Source organism: Cibotium barometz, chromosome 25 (assembly GCF_041138505.1).
Source record: "Cibotium barometz isolate CiBa-2024 chromosome 25, ASM4113850v1, whole genome shotgun sequence".
In the NCBI taxonomy this organism is placed as follows: Eukaryota; Viridiplantae; Streptophyta; class Polypodiopsida; order Cyatheales; family Cibotiaceae; genus Cibotium; species Cibotium barometz.
The window spans coordinates 52,098,717-52,117,017 of NC_141070.1; the positions used below are offsets into that span (position 1 = coordinate 52,098,717).

Consider the following 18,301-nt stretch of genomic DNA (forward strand, 5'->3'; position numbering starts at 1 on the left):
TTGATTAGCATTGTGTTCAACCAAGTCACACCGTCCCTCTCCTCCCCTAATTTTCTATTCTGTCATCAGCAAGAAGAGTTTTCAACCTGTGTTTTTTTCTCCTATGCTCCCTCGTTGGCTGGATTTTGGAGATGTACTTCAAGGGAAAATCAGCATTTTTCTGCAATAATTCGAGGCTTGCTTCCTGAATAGCACTTATTTGCTGCATTTCTCCTACAGCAAGGTACTGCATTTTTTTTTCCAGCCCTCCCTTCCTGCCTCTCCTCCCCTAATTTTGTATTTTGTCATCAGCAAGAAGAGTTTTCAGCCTGAGTTTTTTTCTCCTCTGCTCCTTGGTGGCTGCGTTTTGGAGATTTACTTCGAGCACAAATCAGCGTTTTTCTACACCGATTCGGGGTTGTTTTTTTGCTTCCTAGAGAGCACTTCTTTGGTACGTTTCTCCTACAGCAATACCTTGCTGCGTTTTTTTTTCCAGCCCTCCCTCTCCTTCCCTAATTTTGTATTTTGTCATCACCACATTGGGGGGGGGGGATGTGGGGGAAGATGATGTGCAGAGAGAGGGAGTCATGGGCTGAATGTTGGCCCTTTGATGTAGTATCTGCTGGACGATGTGCATTTATGCTTCTGCAGGTTGGTTAGACCTGTATTTTGCTTTATAGCCGTTGTCAACTCCACATAGAGCTCCGTGTAGCTTGCGTTAATGGCTAAGGGCTACCGCAGGCAGTGGTATCAACCTTGGATGTCCAAGAATGATGAGAGATGACTGCATTGCTGTCCACTGGACTGCACAATGCTTGGACCTTCTTGGACTGTTATGGACCTGCTTTTGGGCTGATTTGGAGCTCCTTTGGCTGTGATAGGCTACTCAGAGAGCTGCTCTGATTGTACCTGATTTTAGCATCCCTTTTAGGTGTGTTTTGCTGCATCAAAGGTGGGCTGCATTTTTGCTCTAGTGGCTTCCTTGATGATGCATTAATCTTTGGATGGCTGCCCTTTGCTTGCTGATCTTGTTGGATCAGCAGCTATGGAGGCTTCTGCACTACAGCCATCATGACTATGATACTGACGGAGAGAGAGAGAGAGAGAGAGAGAGAGAGAGAGAGAGAGAGAGAGAGAGAGAGAGAGAGAGAGTCATATTAACGTCCACGGATTGCCTTGAAGGCATATGGGACCAAAAGCCGGTACCTCACAGTCGTTACAATCCACTTCGGGGTACACTTAGGCACAAGCAAAAGATTAATGAAAACCCTAGGATGGCACATTAGAATGCTAGTCAATTGGGTTTAGGCTTACGGAAGTCCTCGATTATTGCCCTTCCATCAAGGTAGACTACCCACTTTCCAGCTTGGCGGGAAAGTGAAATGAAATGATATATTAACGTCTCTAAGAGGCCATAACGGCCTATGAGACCAAAACTGAGAGTACATCTGAAGTTGGTGTCTCATCAAAGAGAACAACTAAATGAAACTAAAAAGTACAATAAACTGATTGTCTTACAGTTATAAGAACTGTAAGTAAGACTCCTAGATGATACTGAGTAGAAAATACTGGAAAATGTATATCAAGTAGATCCATGTATGCTGATCAGTTGAAGTGTTGCCCTCTCCTTAGATCAAATATCTCCGCCATGGGGCTGTCTAGAATGGAGAGGTCATAGAAGCGAGGTAGGTGCCTCCGATGCCGAGGAATAATGGCTCTGATCTGGCGATGGTGAGAATGCCGTGGTCGGGATCCTAGTGGGCATGGCCAACGAGCACGACATAAGATGACTGCTCTGTGTCCACTCTGATGATATCCATCCTGATCATGCGGTTCTGCTCTGAGCGGGTGAGCCAAAAATGGACAATCTAGGCTGTACTGAAAGAGTGGTAGTGCCTCTATCCGCAAACCATGTAGGTCAAACCATGATCTCATCTGAGCATACCAGCAATGAGTATCTCCATCCTCTGCCAACTGTATGGATGAGGTCAATGCCAATCGGGAGTACCTCTGCTGAGGGAGCTCCCATAGCCGCTGTAAAAAGTTAACTGCCTGGAATAGGGCCTCGGTCACTATTGGTGGGGCACCCAACTCAGCCCGAACAATCTCATGTGGTACCGATGATTTGCTCCGAATCATGCAGGCAATCATCATAATCAGTGGTCTCTACATTTGCCTCCATCCCTCATCCGTCCCTCTCTGAGATCTGTGATGTATGCTAGCTCCGTACAGGAGGGTCCGTGTGACAAGTGTATCAAATAGCCACAATTTGATGCACGCTGCCTCTCAAGTGCCCCCAAGGCTGCATGCCCTCGAGCTAATCTAGCTATTGGTGCCTCCTTTAGGGAGAAACACGGTCCTGTGAAAGTAACTTTCAAGTAGACATATGACCTGACGTACTCAACCAGCTCCCCTCGGAAAGTGAACTGAGGCTCTAATCTCATCACCCATGCTTGTGTGGTGTTAAACACCATATAACCTTGGTTTTCCCAAGGTTCACTGTCAGATCTCTATCCGCACAGAATGCCTGTAATGCATCAAAATGTCTTTGAATCCCTTCGGAGAGTGTGAGATTAGAACAATATCATCAACATATAACAAGATGGGTATCAACACCCTTGCCAGGCATGCCCCTGGGCCTCCCAGTCTGTCCACATAATCGAAGACCACATCAATGTACAGTCCAAAGAGGGTGGGCGATAGCGGGCATCACTGCTTCACCCCTATTGTGCTGGTCACCATATCGGATAGTCGGCTTGGAGCTCGAACCTACCTGTCACAAACTCATACAAAGCATATATCCCCCACTGCATATCCTCAAGTACCTCAATGTCATGCAATCTGTGCATAAGCCTGGCACGTGGTACGGTATCGAAGGCTTTGCGGAAGTCCACAAACCAGCAGTATATCCTTCTCTTCTGTGCCTTGCCCTCTTCAATAAGTGCCCGAAGTGTCAATATGTGATCCAAGGTAGTAAATCCTCTCCTAGAGCCGGCCTGTCCCTGTGCTCGATGACCATGCCTCTCTGCCCAACGGCTCAGCTCCGACTCCAATATAGAGCCACCAAGTAATGACCAATCATGATCATCCTGTAGTTGCCTGGTCATGGGGTCCCCACTCTTAAAGAGTGGTACAATGATATGCTCTGTCCAGCTTGCCGGGAAACCCTCACAAATGGCACGATTAAACACATGTACGATGACCGGAGCCAAAGTGTCGCGCACATATGAGAAGTTCTCTCCAACTAGCCCATCATGAGCTTGTGCCTTTCCATTCTGTAACCTGTCTATCTCATCTAGCACCATCCGCATAGTAAAAAAGGTGTTGCTAGCCGGTCTAGCTCCCAATGAAGGGGGGGTGGAGGGCTGTCCTGGTGCATCATATAGCTCTCTAGCACAAGCATGCCATGCCTCTGGTGCAGTAATCAGAGTACCGGAGTACCAAAGAGAGAGAGAGAGAGAGAGAGAGAGAGAGAGAGAGAGTATAAACGACTAAGATTGGCCATAAAGTACAAATTTGCTTAATTGATTTGTGAGTACATTGGTGCCCCTTTTATGGGCTGAAAGTACAACCTCTTCTTTGACCTTATTAGGTGTGACATCACTGATAGAATGTGCAGCGGAAGAAGGGAAAGCGGAAACACGAGAGAGAGAGAGAGAGAGAGAGAGAGAGAGAGAGAGAGAGAGAGGAAACACAGGTGAGAACCTGCTCTTAATATGATCACCAAAAGGAATACATGTCCCGAGCAAGAGGGGAGAAAACCTCGTATGTGAGGGACTGCAGCAAACAATGCTAAGCAAGCAGTGAGAAATGAGGGAGGCAAGCCAGCTATATATATGCCCATGAGTAGGCAGCCAACTAGTGATAAAAAACCTCCACGATTGGGAAAATACCCAAGACTCCATAATATGGGGAATAATGTGGGAAAATATATGTGAGGGTGACCAGCCCCTCTGACTAACATGGTCAGCCCTAGAGGCTTAAATAGGACACCAAACAAGAAGCCAGCAAGAAGGGGATGATGTGTAACAATCATTGCTTACCTCAAGGGAAGATTCCTAGGCTAAGAGGGTGCTCCCACACTTAACTCCGATTTCCCAACAAACCCCCCTTCGGAGTGAATGAGTGGTGAGACCCTTCGCAAAAAAGAGGCTGATTCACCATTCAACACCCCTTGTGTTGCGGTAACAGAATCTTGAGTAAACCTAGGCAGAGTATAGCAACAAATCTTTGTCACCCCCCCTTACTCCTGGCTAGGATTTATGAAATCTCAGAGTTTGGAACATACAAAATGAAGGGAAAAATATACATTTTGGGGCACGACCAGGGCAGTGGACCATTATTGACTCAAACGCACGTAGCTAAAACATAAAAATGTGGAAGTTGCAGGGACTTCCTATGCATGATGTTTGCCAGTGTAGAACCTCTTCTGGCCACATCTAGTGGATTTGCAGAGCCTTCTACAAGCTAACGGCATGCTCAATATCCTTGATGGCCCCCTCCTCCTACCGGGGGGTTAGCTCCAGGTTGTATGATGATGATGGTCCCACTTTGTATCATATGGCTCGGATTTGAAATTCCGAGCTCATAGCTCTAGTCTTTGTCTTCTCTTGTACCATGATGAGATTACATTGACACTACTGTATCACTTTTGGTCTCATAGACCCACTGGGCCCAAAGAGGGTGTTCACACCAACAAACTCCGAATACCCAACATTAATTTATGTCATTGTAAAGCTTTGGACGGGTGGATTACAATGGCACATTCGGCTCAGCCAAATATTAACCACTTGGAGAACTATAAGCTTTTTATGTGGAACAAGTGGTCAATGTGGTTCTCAACACCCTTCCTTAATAATTGCGTCGTTTCCTTCGACTAAGTGCATATTTGCACTTTCAGTTTCATGTGTGAATGGCTTTGTGAAGATCTGATGTTTACTTTTTATCACTACATGAGGTGATCTGGCTAGTTAGTATCTCTCCTGGATGAAGTGGAGTTTAATTTTTATGTGCTGGTCCATGCATGAAACTAAAGATTGTTTGCTAGCTGGATGCTCCTAGCATTATGAGAGTGATGTGAAGCTGGTTTCTCTGGATTTTAGTTCCCTATTTTTAACTACCCACCAAAGCCAGACATCAATAGCTTGGACAAGTTTTTCTTAGAGCCTGCAAAGGTCAAGGATGTTGTGGGATTGCAAATATGTAAAACTCCCAAGAGCTTCAGCAGTGCATTGAACTTCCCAGTCTTATAGAGATGCTGGCACGTAGACAGGTTTCTTGACATTGTATTGTTATGAAAAATGGGGGAGAGACAAAGCTGAAACTGAAACTGAAATGAGAGCAAGACTAGAAAGAGACACAAAGCATAGACATACCTTGAGATGAGTTTAGACAAGACACAAGATTGATTCATTCATTGATGTGACACCCACAATATATAGGTGAGAAGTACAAGATAGAGTAGACTCACTGACTTATGGGACAATTATAGAGGTGCCACATGGCACTAGACTAGACTAGACTAGGAGAAGTACACCTTATCTCCAACACCCTCCTTAAGTGGACACTAGGAGGAAGACAGAAAGACAAGACTAGAAGACAGACATAAAGACCGATAGACTGAGAGACAAGACAGAAGACATGACAGACAAAGATCCTGAGACACCCCTCCTCAAGTGATATCCTCATATGGGTCCACAAGGGTAGGGACAAGATGGATCTAAAACAAGACATAGTCAGATTGATAGACAAATAGACAGACAGAGAGTGAGGCAATCAGCCAGTAGAGTGGTCCCATTGAGAGAGAGACTGTCAGATAGAAGATAAATGGGGACATAGACAAAATGCCAAGAGAATGTGGGTAGCTAATCCACAAAAGAGAGGCATATAGACTGATAGACAGAGTGTCAAAGACATATGACTGTAAGATCACACAAGATAGACACATAGACAGAGAGACTGACTGATTGTAGATAGACAGAGATATGGACCTTGATAGATAATCCCTCCTCAAGGGTAATCCTCCTGCTAGAGTGGGTAATGCAGGGGTGCCTCATGGATAGGGACAAAGATAAGTCCATGTAGACATGACATTACCCCATGATCTACATCATTGGTGATCAATGGTGGTAGATAGCATGAAAGCATAGACAAATATGAGAGAGATGGGAAGGTCTTACCATATTTGGCAGTGTCTAATCCCGTACAAGATAGAGAAGTAAATGAAATTCAGAACTGAGATTTTTGATTTTTCAAGAAATAGAGAGTAGACTGAAAATACTTCTTAGATGGAGAGTGCCTTGAGCTGCTGCTGTAGAGGTTGCTGGAGTAGAAGATGGAGACATGGAAGTTGGAGTGGAGGCCAGAGGAGAAGATGATGGGGGCTTCGTAGCGGCAGATGAAACGGCAGCTTTAGGCGAGCTTGCTGGACATCGTGGCTCCATGAACAGGCCGGTAAGCTCAAGTAGAGAGGCGGCAGCACCATGATGAACCCCCGCAGCAGCAAGAAGGAGAAGACGGGCAGTTGTTGGCGCAGATCTAGATCTGGAGTTGCAAGCTGGAGCAGAATCAACAGGCCGAGCAGAGGCAAACGGGGCAGGTTGGTATGGCGGGCAGAAAAAAACGCAGCTATGGCTGCAGCAGACTGAGGATAGGGGCAGCACGGGCAGCAGCTGGAGAGGTAGGCTGAGGGGAGAAGCGGGCAGATCCAGCAGAAAATGGCGGGGCAGATGCAGGAGAAGATGGCGCAGAGAATGGCGTTGCTGACTGATATGACGGGCTGCCTGGCACGCTGCTTGAGAGCTACGCAGAAGGGATGGAAGATGAGCTAGGGCTGAAAGGGAAGCTAGGTGGAGACCTGCTCTGATACCATGTTATGAAAAATGGGGGAGAGACAAAGCTGAAACTGAAACTGAAATGAGAGCAAGACTAGAAAGAGACACAAAGCATAGACATACCTTGAGATGAGTGTAGACAAGACACAAGATTGATTCATTCATTGATGTGACACCCACAATATATAGGTGAGAAGTACAAGATAGAGTAGACTCACTGACTTATGGGACAATTATAGAGGTGCCACATGGCACTAGACTAGACTAGACTAGGAGAAGTACACCTAGTGTGCACTTATCTCCAACATGTATCTCCATAGGCAGACATTCTCAAGGGTGTAAAGAAAGATCCATGATATTGGAAACCTTCTTTTTAAGGAAGGAAAAGAGATGGGTATTCCTTATGACTGGGGTCAAAGTTGCTAGAATAAAAAGAGGTATCAGTAGCTACCTCTAGATCATTATGTTTTTTTTTTTCAAATCAAGTTTAGTTGGGAAATGTGTCTTTCTTTTTCTCTTGCTAACATAGCATTATGCAAAGGTGTATTTAAATGGAAGTCTAGAAACATAAACGGGCTTTGATTGATGTAGAAGTATTGAAAATGCTCTAGTTGTGAAGTTTTTGTGGTGTCGGGAAGGAAATTACAGTAGGTGTTTTAAGATACTTTTTTATTTTTTGTACTGATGGGCAAAGATTGATGATGTAGGACGTCTTAAAGCGCATGGTTCTTTTTTGCAAAGCAGCAGTTGAGGTGAGTGTTCGTTTCATTCCTGTATCCAGTTGAGGTATTTTTCAAGACTTTCACTAGACTCATCATGCCCTTGGCTGTGTGTGCAGGTTCCTTGGCATGTACCTTGTGGCGGAGTTTGCTATGGAGATGGAAACCTTGTTTTCATTGCAAATGATTGGCACTCTGCATTGGTTCCAGTATACTTACAGGCATTTTATCGTGACAATGGGCTGATGGCGTTCACTCGTTCTGTCCTTGTAATCCACAACATGGCTCATCAGGTAATTTCTGTAGTTATCTATCTATCAACGCCTCAATGATCCTTTAATGAGTTAAAAAATCATTGGACTGCAAGGCGCCAATTGTGTGGACGATGCCGTATTGTGGATTAATTAACTAAATGAGAGGGTCTCTACTGTCATTGATTACCTTAGAGGATGCAAGTGAAAAGGAAGTGTGCCTTTCAAATGGTGAACATGTGGCCTAAGATGGTTATGATCACAGACAAAATGTTATGGATGGTTTGTGTTGACTAAAATTTTACATTTGCTGCACTTGTAGTGGTGGTGGGACGCCAATGTTTCTTCGTTAAACCTCTCCTTCCTTGGGGATCAAATGAAATCAAGTGCCGTGAGAGCCTCTTGGGCCTTGGTTCTGCCAGCATAATCTCATTGAAAAGGCATTGGAGAGGACTCCCTTGAAGGCTTCTGAGAACTGCTAGGAGGAATCCCCCCTTGGCTGCCAACTCTTGGTGGAAAGGGCGTTTGATTTCAAGTAACTCTCCAAGGAAAAGTTTATGCAAGGGAGTCAGGGTTGAAATCTGTCACCACCAACAGGGTGTGTTGCTACATTCAAAGCCACAAGCGGGTTTGCCCATGAGTCATAGTAATTGAATTAGTTATTAATATCTTCACTTAATAGGATTTGCCTATAAGATCTCAACAACATGACCATGCACAGATGATATGAAAAAATAGAATGGAGTGTGTGTTTGTGTGCTTCGTGCGCACAGACATTGCCATGGGGACCGAAGTATGGGCCGGTCCTCGTGTTCTGGTATTCTTTTATTCCAAAAGCTGAATAGATTGTGGTGTGGAGGCAAGATTGTGGATTCTATCAGGTGCATCCCACACTTGGATGCCACATGGACATGAGTGTACAGGACAAGTGCAGACCTAAGGCCGGATACCAAGCATTTTGTGAGCCCTTGTTTATGGACGAGTGGCTGGTGGACAGCCAAAGTGGCTAGTTGTGTCGTGAGTGTCCTGCACCATCTTGTCGTGCCCTCCAGGCACCATCATTGTAACCCATTGGCTGTAAGATATGATGTACAGGATGGCACGTGTACACCTTCAAGCAGTGTGACGTGGACATGTCCTTACCATTAAGACACTTTACGGGGCATGTTTGTGGCCGAGTCTTGGGATTTTCAACCATTTTATTGTATTTGGTCCAAGTGCCCAACGTGTGGACACTGTTATATTTGGACATCATTATTAATAAGTTTGGGTTGCATACAACCAACCCTAAAGGCCAGCCAACTAGCCCATAATATACTAGAAATAGAGGGCTAGGGCAGAGGGTCATGCAAGTTTGATCAAGTCTGCGAAGCCATGGTGGGAAGGATTGATGAGCCAGATATTCCTTGCAAATGGGAAAAGCAAACCCTAAGACTTGGAAGCTGGTCATCTCTGCTAACGGGTCTGAGCGTGGAGAGATACATGCAAGCATCACCACAAGAGCACAAAGCTAGATTCAATTGTGATAAAGGGATTATGTCTTTTCTCATTAGTCAAAATGACTTCTACACAAGCCCAAAGAGCTAGAATAAGCTAATTTCCTAGGCTTTGTATATACTACCAGCGTTACACAAGTCATAAGCTCGGTATTCCAATGATCATCTAGCATTACACAAGTCATAAGCTCGGAGATATCCCAAAATCTATTACATGGAGCACTAAGCGCAGATACAAAAAGATGTGACCCAAAAGATGATGCCACATGTCCAGAGTAATGTTAACCAATGTGGTTAACATCCGTTGGCATAATGAACTCCCTTATGTATTACCACTTGTTTGCCTTCTTTCTTTGATGCATGCTTGCTTGCTTGCTTGTGGATTGTGTGAGTAGTGCTTGCTCCCCTCTTCTCCCCCTGCTTCTCGATCTCCTCCTCTCCCCCATTCTTGCACTCACATTGGCATTGAGGTTGAGATAACTATGATCCTTGCTTTCTTCACTTCTTCTCCCTCGTGCAAGGCACAAGAGTTCCCATTTTGGTGAACATCTTTGGTGTGGCCGTCGGGGAGGAACCCTAGCTATTTTACGGTTGGAGTGCAAATCCACCGGTAATTTATGGTTAACTTGTTTGTTTGCTTTTATTTTGGTTCATTTGGAGCATCGGAGGTGAAGAGCAACCTTGAAGAATCAAGAATCAAGCCACAAGTGTCTAATCCTCTTTTTCTTTGATTTTTATCTCTTTTTGTTCAATTTTGTTCTCTCAAGCTTTCTTGCATAAAAGGCTTAATTAGAACATTAACCTTTGTTCATTAGCAATTAGCATGTATTGAACAACCCATTATATAGCATAGGGCTTACTTTAACTTTTTTATTTGCATAAAAATCAAAAAACATGTAAAAAATTAAGAGATTAAACTCACTCTCTATCGAATTACTTTTCCCTACGTGTTGCCCTAAGAGGAATCATGGGTTGACTCATCCAGGAATGACAAATCATTCCTGGTGATTGAGCACGCCATTCTTGGCATACACCTAATTTCTTATCCTTTTTCAATCTTGGAGGGAATATTTGTCTTAAAGGAAAATTAAGGGCATTAAAGCTTCTGATACATCACCCCCAAGAAAAATTGCCAAAAAGCAGTTGCATGTATGCGTGAAATGGTTTTCACACCAACTTGTCAAACTCGAATTGTGCACCATTCCTCAGTCAAACAGTGTGCACCATTCCTCAGTCAAACAGTGTGCTATTCGAACTTCGAACTTCGAACAACGCAACATTCCCGAAGAACACCAGTGCTCACATAACCCTGTTCGTAGTCTAATTTTCCCAATTGAAATTTAGAAATCCCGGTTGAAATTCGATGTTGCCTTTAATTTTAAGGGTTGAAATTTGCACAATTTAATTATAAACCTCGGCATTTATACGATTTCTAGTGATTTTCAAGTCTAAATTCCAGTTAAACCTACGCATTGCCTTCAATTTTAAGGGTTGAAAAAACATTTTTTTCGAGCAGTGGATCGGGAAGAGTGTTTAAACCCTTGGAAACAGGCATAAAATTTTAGAAAATCCAAAATTAACCAAAAATAATAATAATTTAAAAAAACGATCGAATGACGCGTGGTTCGATGTGGAATAATGCGTTTTTGGAAGTCTTGAATATAGTGTGTGATTCTATGTAGAATCACACACTATATTCAATAAGGAATCGTACGTGACTTGGCAACCCATTTTTATTCTTTCTGGTAGAATGACCGTGGCACATCGAACCACGCGTCATTCTACCAGAAAGAATAAAAATGGGTTGCCAAGTCACGTACGATTCCTTATTGAATATAGTGTGTGATTCTACATAGAATCACACACTATATTCAAGACTTCCAAAAACACATTATTCCACATCGAACCACGCGTCATTCTACCAGAAAGAATAAAAATGGGTTGCCAAGTCACGTACGATTCCTTATTGAATATAGTGTGTGATTCTACATAGAATCACACACTATATTCAAGACTTCCAAAAACGCATTATTCCACATCGAACCACACGTCATTCTACCAGAAAGAATAAAAATGGGTTGCCAAGTCACGTACGATTCCTTATTGAATTACACGTCAAGCGTGAGGTTTTTCCTCGAATCACGCGTTGTCCTCCAATCATGTGCTATTCAAACTTGACTAATGCATCAACCTTTTATTGTATTTTTTTTAACAAGAAAAGATCCTTCCATTAGTTACCAAAAATGTAGCCAAGTACATGACCCAAGTCTCAATCATGGGAGACAAGGGGATAGAGAGGGGCTCTTCCTGGTTGTGTTGCCACTTTGGGAGGAAGCTATCTCATACAATCATAGCCACACAAGTGGCCTATAAACCCAAGTAACTTCATTGTCTCTGACCATGAGGAAAGGACCGTTGTTCCAAATCTGTAGAAAAGTCTCTCGGTTTACAAATGTTATCTGTGATTTGTCTTCTAGGTACAAAACCATATTGGGCTTGATGTAATCCTTTGTCCAATATTTTTTTTACTCTTTGAGTTATCATCTTAGTGATGATCTTATAAATAACAGGCATAAGAGTAATTGAATGCCAGACCGAAAGATTTCTGGCAGAGCTACTTCTTTGGGACTAGTCTGACTAGTCCTTTCTAGGATGATGGCATAACACTTTGTTGCCATGATTGGTTGATCATTAGTAATAATGGATCCTCAAGCAGGTCCCAGAATTCCATAAAGACTTCCACAATCAATCCATCCCATCTAGGAGATTTCCATTTGCCTAAAGCCTTGACTGCATTGTGTATCTCCATAGACGTAAATAGGCTTTCTAGCTCAAAGGCTTCCTACACATCCATTATTTCTTTTATATTATGTAGCAATTATGTATGAGCATGCATCATAGCAAGGGTTTCAACAGGAGGTGATGCAAAAACTTGCTAAAAGAAGTCACACATTCCTACTTTAGCTACAATACATTTTGTGTCCACTCTCCATTGTCCCTTTGTTGCCTGTAAGCTTTTAAAGAAAGCTTTAGATGAGCAGCCCTTGTCCAGGATAGGCTTCTGTCTGGACCTAACTTGCCACTATTGCAACTTTCTATAATTATTCAATTCAAGCTAATGCTTGGCATAACATATGTGGTCCTCTTCTGAGGAGACAAGGGAAGAAAATGGGCTAGTTTCTTCAAGAGTTTGCAGCTGTTTTTCTTACTACTGAATTCTCTCTCTCTCTCTCTCTCTCTCTCTCTCTCTCTCTCTCTCTCTCTCTCTCCTCACCCATATACCATTTACCATAATTTCTAATCACCCCTTGCATTCGGGATGCAAAATGATACCAAGCAATATCCATATCCTCATAAATTTCAGCAGTCAAAGCAAGGACCACATCGGCAGCCATATCTCTGAAATACCGATGTGTCAAATAATTGTTGTTAATCAGCAAAAATCTCTTAGTTGGTAGCAATCATCTAGTGGCATGTCAAAGTACAAACTCAGCCATATCTCTGAAATACCGATGTGTCAAATAATTGTTGTTAATCAGCAAAAATCTCTTAGTTGGTAGTAGCAATCATCTAGTGGCATGTCAAAGTACAAACTCAGCCATATCAATCTGAGCAACATTCAACAAATACCATTTGTCAAGCCTTGCCCTGTAAGTTGTATAAGCATTATGATGAAAGGTATACCCTTTCTTATTAGGGCACGTGGCCAACCAAATGTCAAGTGCATCCACATGACCTATTGCAACTCTTTCAGCCGCGTGCAATCATATATGAACTGCCACAAGTATTATCATCTCTTCTCGGAGAAGTATTAAAGTCTCACATATGAGAGTATTCGTCAACCAAGGGTAATGCTACAATTGTGACCATATTCTAGCTCTTTGCGCAAAACTGTGGAAGCATAAACACATGCAAACTCATAAGTCTCACCATTGAGCATACACTGCACAATGGGTAATTTGCCTTCCGGATCATTGTAAGCAACTATGAGCCCCAATTCTTGTGTGATAAGAAAACACACCTAAGAAAGTAGAACAACCAGCATAATATATACAATATCCATCAAAATCCACAGCCAAAGCATGTTTTTTTTTTCCGAGAAAAGATCCTTTCATTAGTTATATAAAAACGCCCGTAGGGCTACAAAAGATCTCTCCTGCTCATAAGAGAAACAGAGCAGTGAATAAAGCAAGGCAGCCCGGGAGACTCTCCCTAGGTGCTGCAAAATACAAGCATCAGTACTAAGGACTGAGGGGCTAAATCATACAATAGGGGGGGGGGAATAGCCAAACAGGTGGCCTGTAATGCCAACGGGGGGATCCCGTGTGTAAGGTGTAGAAGGGGCCGCTGCGCCAGGTGGTGTGAAAGGCCTGGCGCCGCAAGATCGCCTCGTCCGAGTCGCCCTGTATGCGGTCATACTGTCCTCGCAGGGTGTGGATCAACTCCTGCCAAATCCCCCGAACAGTCTCTGCTGGTGGCTCCAGTCTCCCCTCAAAGGCCGTGAAACACCGGGCCCTCCAGGTGAACCAGATGGTGAGGCTGCTGAGGAGCTCCCATCGTAAATCCTTCTCCTGTGTCCAGCTGGCGGACGAGAAATCCGGTGCCGGAACCAGGCGAGGCTGGCCCCTAATGAATCTGATGGCCTAACTGTCCTGCTCCATCTCATAGCCCATAGCAGGCCCTGACGAAGTCGACCAAGCAGTGGCACCCCACGTAAACATACCCTCTGGAGAGAGGGGGGCCAGAATACGCAGCATCCGCAGCCAAATTTGCTGCGCCTGAGGGCAATCCCAAAGGCATGTCTCTGTGTCTCCATAGGGTGGCTGCATCGGACGCAGGCCGCCGGAAGACCGCTGTAAACAAGCCAGGTGCCAACTGCTGAGCCCCTGTGGGGGCGACCAGCCACCGGAAAGTCGAGATCCTGTGGGCCTGTCGACTAGCCCAGAGCCGAGCCGAGAAATCCTTCAGGAACTCCTATGAGAGTCCCTGTAGCCGCCAATGCCCCGCTGCAGCTGGAGAGACCATCCTCCTCGCCGTCAAAAAATGTCTCCCCAGCCGAACAGTATACTGGAAAAAGGTGATCTCTGTGGCCTCAAGGGATGCATAAGGATCAAGCCACTCGTAGTCCCCAGGGTCCCACTGTAACCGGGCCAAGGGGCGCGCTGCATATGCCCATATGCGCCAATCCGGGAGCACATCAGCAGGGTCGGGGTCAATATGCCACTTCCGAGAAGCGGCGGCCACTACCCGTATCCTGTGAAAGGTGCACTCTGCAACCAAAGGCGACTCCACCTCCACTCTCTGAAGTCTGCCCTCATCCTGAATCTCATAGTAGAGGCATCTACCATCCTCAGTGCAAGCTCTGACAGCAATCAGGATCTCCAACTGAGTAAAGGCTCCCATCCACCGTGGGGCCACTGGCTCGAAAGGCGTGAACCACTCCTCTGTGAGTGCCTCCTGAATATCATCCCTCATAATCATCCCCCCTCTGAAGTGACTCAGCCTCTCCACCTGGATCTCCTCTGGGAGACTGCAGAAGGCCTGCCAGTCTCCAAAACTGGGTGCTGGGCCTGCCGCTAAAGGTCCCCAGGCTAGGCGAGGCCGAGAACCCAGCATATGACCCTGCTCTGTGCGAACCGCTGGGCTCCAGATGAGCGGCTGTCTGGCCCGCTCCTCAACACAATAAGGAGGTCGCTGAGAGAGCCCCGGTCTCAGCAGCTCCCAAGCTCTCAGGATACTCAAAGCAAATCTGTCCTCCCATCCTCTACTGAGGCCTGTCCTCCTCATCTCTATGAAGATCCAGTGAATCTCTGGTGCCCAAGTGCCCCCTGTTGGGGGCGCCCGAGCCTGCAGCCGCTGCAAGAGGAGCTCTTTCCAAGGCTCAGCGCCTGGAAGCAACCCCCGAACAATAAGCTTCCCCAATAAGGCTCTACTCTGATCGACTGGATCTATAATGCCCAAACCTCCCTGAGCCAACGGAAGAGTAATAACTGCCCATGCAACCTTTGCCCGAGCTGGCTGACCGTCTCGCCCAGACTACAAAAAGTTCCTGATCAGCCTCTGTACCTGGCTGATGCAAGAGCTCGAGAAGATCCAGCAAGACGTAATGTACCACATGGTCGCTAACAGCACCTGATTTGCCACCACCACCCTCCCAGCCAAGGATAGTCGAGCTGTACTCCAATACAAAAGCTTCTTCCGAATGCTCAGAAGAAGCGGGGCAATCTGCTGCTCAGGTGACAAATCTAGTCCAATCTAGCATCCCAAATACCGCACTGCTGTGCCAGGAGGAATCCATCTAAAACCGGGGTCCGGGCTCCATGCCGGAGTGGGAGCACTACTGATCCAAAAGGCCACTGTCTTGCGCCAATTGATCAATGCTCCCGAAGCTGCACTAAAAACCTGGAGCGACTGCTCTGCCCGAAGAAGATTGGCCTCTTGGCCATGCAAAAATAAGCCCGTGACGTCTGCAAACTCAGCATCAACAAGCAGGTCCTCCCCCCGGACTGGGAGCTAGAGTCCTCTCAAACCAACCTCCTCTGCCGTCAAATACATGCTCATAGCCTCCGCAAAGAAGAGAAAAAGAAAAGGTGCAAGGGGACACCCCTGTCGGACTGATCTGGTCAGCTCAAAACTCGGCCCCCATCCTCCTGCAATCAACACCTGGCTACGAGCTGTGGAGTACAAAGCCGCCACCCCTCTGATCCATCCTGGCTCAAAGCCCAGGCGAAGCATAGTGCCCTCTAAGAAACCCCAATCAACTCTATCGTATGCCTTCTCAAAATCGAGAAGCATCACGACCAAGTCCTGGCCAAGAAATCTAGCTCGGGCCGTCGCCTCCCAGAAAGTAAAGATGTTGTCAAGGATACTGTGCTCCTTGACGAATCCTGTCTGGGTAGCATGAATCAACTCCCCCAAAAAGGGCTGGATCCTCAAACTCCAAAGGCCTTTGCTAAGACCTTGTAGACGGTGTTGAGAATGGTAATAGGCCTCCAATGCCGAATATCATCTGATACTCCCTCCCCCTTGGGGATAAGAAAGATCAAGCCCTCTGAAAAGCTATGTGGCATCACCCCAGTGTCCAAAACATACTGAAAGCCCCTGCGGAGGCCTGGCCCCAAAAGGTCCCAATAGCGCATAAAAAAGGCCGGTGTCGGTCCGTCCTCCCCTGGGCAACTATGTCGCGGCAAGACCCTCAAGGCCTCGCCAAGCTCAATCTCTGAAAGAGGCGCACCAAGAACTGTACGCATACGATCTGTGACCCTTCTCTGCACATGGGCCCACACAGTCTGTTTGCAAGCATCTCTGTCCTCAGTGGCTGGCTCCGTTGAAAGCAGGTCTCTATAAAATGCAGTGGCAACGGCTCTGATCTCCCCGGGCTCAGTAGCTACCGATCCATCCGGTCTACCAAGCTGACGGACTCCTGCCCGAGCATGGCGGGGCCCAATGATCTCAAAAAACTCCCCAATCACTCTATCACCAAGCTGCGTCCACTGAGAGGCCTGACGACGATAGTAAAACTCATGTCTCTGCTCCTCTGCCTCTCTAACCTCCTGGCGTGCCTGGCTCAGTTGTGACGCCAACCACTCACATGCAGGCTGCTGCTCCTGAAGACGCTGTAGCGAAGCAAGGCTGCGTCTCAGCCGATGCTCCCGCTCGCGAATCTCTCCCAGCCGTGTCAAAGTTGCAGCGTGTAGAAAAGAGCTAAGCTCGATGAGTCCCTGAGCACACTAGCCTGCTGCATGCTGGTCAGAGCACTGACTATCATGCTAGATCTTCTCAATGTCCTCAGCGAGACTGGGATCTGTAAGTACCCTCTCTAGGATCCTCAACTGCAAGCTGGGCTCCCGTGTCCTCTCCTCCAATGTCAGGATAACTGGCGCATGATCTGAAAATGAGGTGCCAGCGAGAATGCCGACGGAGCCCCCTCGCTCCCCTAACCAGTCGCCCACATAAAAGCAATCAATCCGTGATAGATTAGTCCCTCCCTGTCAGCGATCCGATCGAGAGAAACTAAGACTGTCCTGAGAGCGGGAGAAGGCCCCATGCTGCCATGCATCAGTGATCCTCAGTGACATGCAAAACCGGTCCCAAGCTGCAAGCTCCGTGCCGTGCATTGTAACATGACTGCCTCCCACCCTATCGGCCGGGTCCTCAAGCATGTTGAAGTCTCCCCCGACACACCAATGTGCGGCCTCTGGCAATGCATCCGTAACCTGGGTCCAGAACTCTGCTCTGGCACTAGCATGATTAGGCGCATAGACGTTGAGCACGCCCAATAGCTCATCATGCATCCTCAGAATGACATACTGTGCTCTACCAGGCACAATGATCCCTCGATCCACAATGGCCTGCCGCCGTACATCTGCAATGACCATGCATACTCCTCCCTGTCCACCCAAAGGACCAAACCCTGCAGACCAAAAGGTATCCCATCTACCAGGCAACACCGAACCATATCTCCGGATCCTGCTCTCACCCAAGTGGTGCTCCTGCATCATCAAAATATCAATGCTACCGCCAACCAGGCATCTCTGAAGCTCCTGCCTCAAGCAACCACGATAGCGTATAAAATGTGCTCCGCCCAGGCCCTGTACATTCCATGAGATGATCCTCATGGATGACCTGGTGAGGTGGATGCTGTCTCAGCCATACGGCGGGCCTTCGCAAGCGGCTTGGATGGAGAGTAGTCCCCATCCGAGCGGCTGCGAATCTACCCACCCAGTGTACTGCAAGAATCACGGATCAGGCGCCAATGGCTGTGGCCCATGGCGACTGCCTCCCGCTCTGACAAAGCAACCTCGTGTATACATACATACCTAGGGTCGCGTGCTAAGTCTGCCACTATACGCACGACCAAATGGCGAATCCCTGAGGCATCCACACTCCCGGGATCCAAGAAAAAATGAGCCAGCTCCCATAGCCGGCCTATCACATCTGTCACCTCCAGATCGCTCACATGATGAGAAAACTCAACTGCCTGAGTCTTCAAAGTGCTAAGAGCGAGCTCTAGAGTCCACTCC

At 46.5% G+C, this 18,301-nt stretch overlaps 1 protein-coding gene across 1 annotated transcript in view; it reads left to right on the top strand.

The window, feature by feature from the left end:
* The window catches only part of LOC147624715 (soluble starch synthase 2-2, chloroplastic/amyloplastic-like), a 75,261-nt gene that overhangs the window by 45,821 nt on the left and 11,139 nt on the right, over window positions 1-18,301 (top strand). Inside the window, exons 6-7 of the mRNA XM_086819747.1 lie at window positions 7,520-7,564; window positions 7,651-7,824. Coding sequence (XP_086675873.1) covers window positions 7,520-7,564; window positions 7,651-7,824 — 219 coding nt within the window. The remainder of the gene's footprint in view (window positions 1-7,519; window positions 7,565-7,650; window positions 7,825-18,301) is intronic.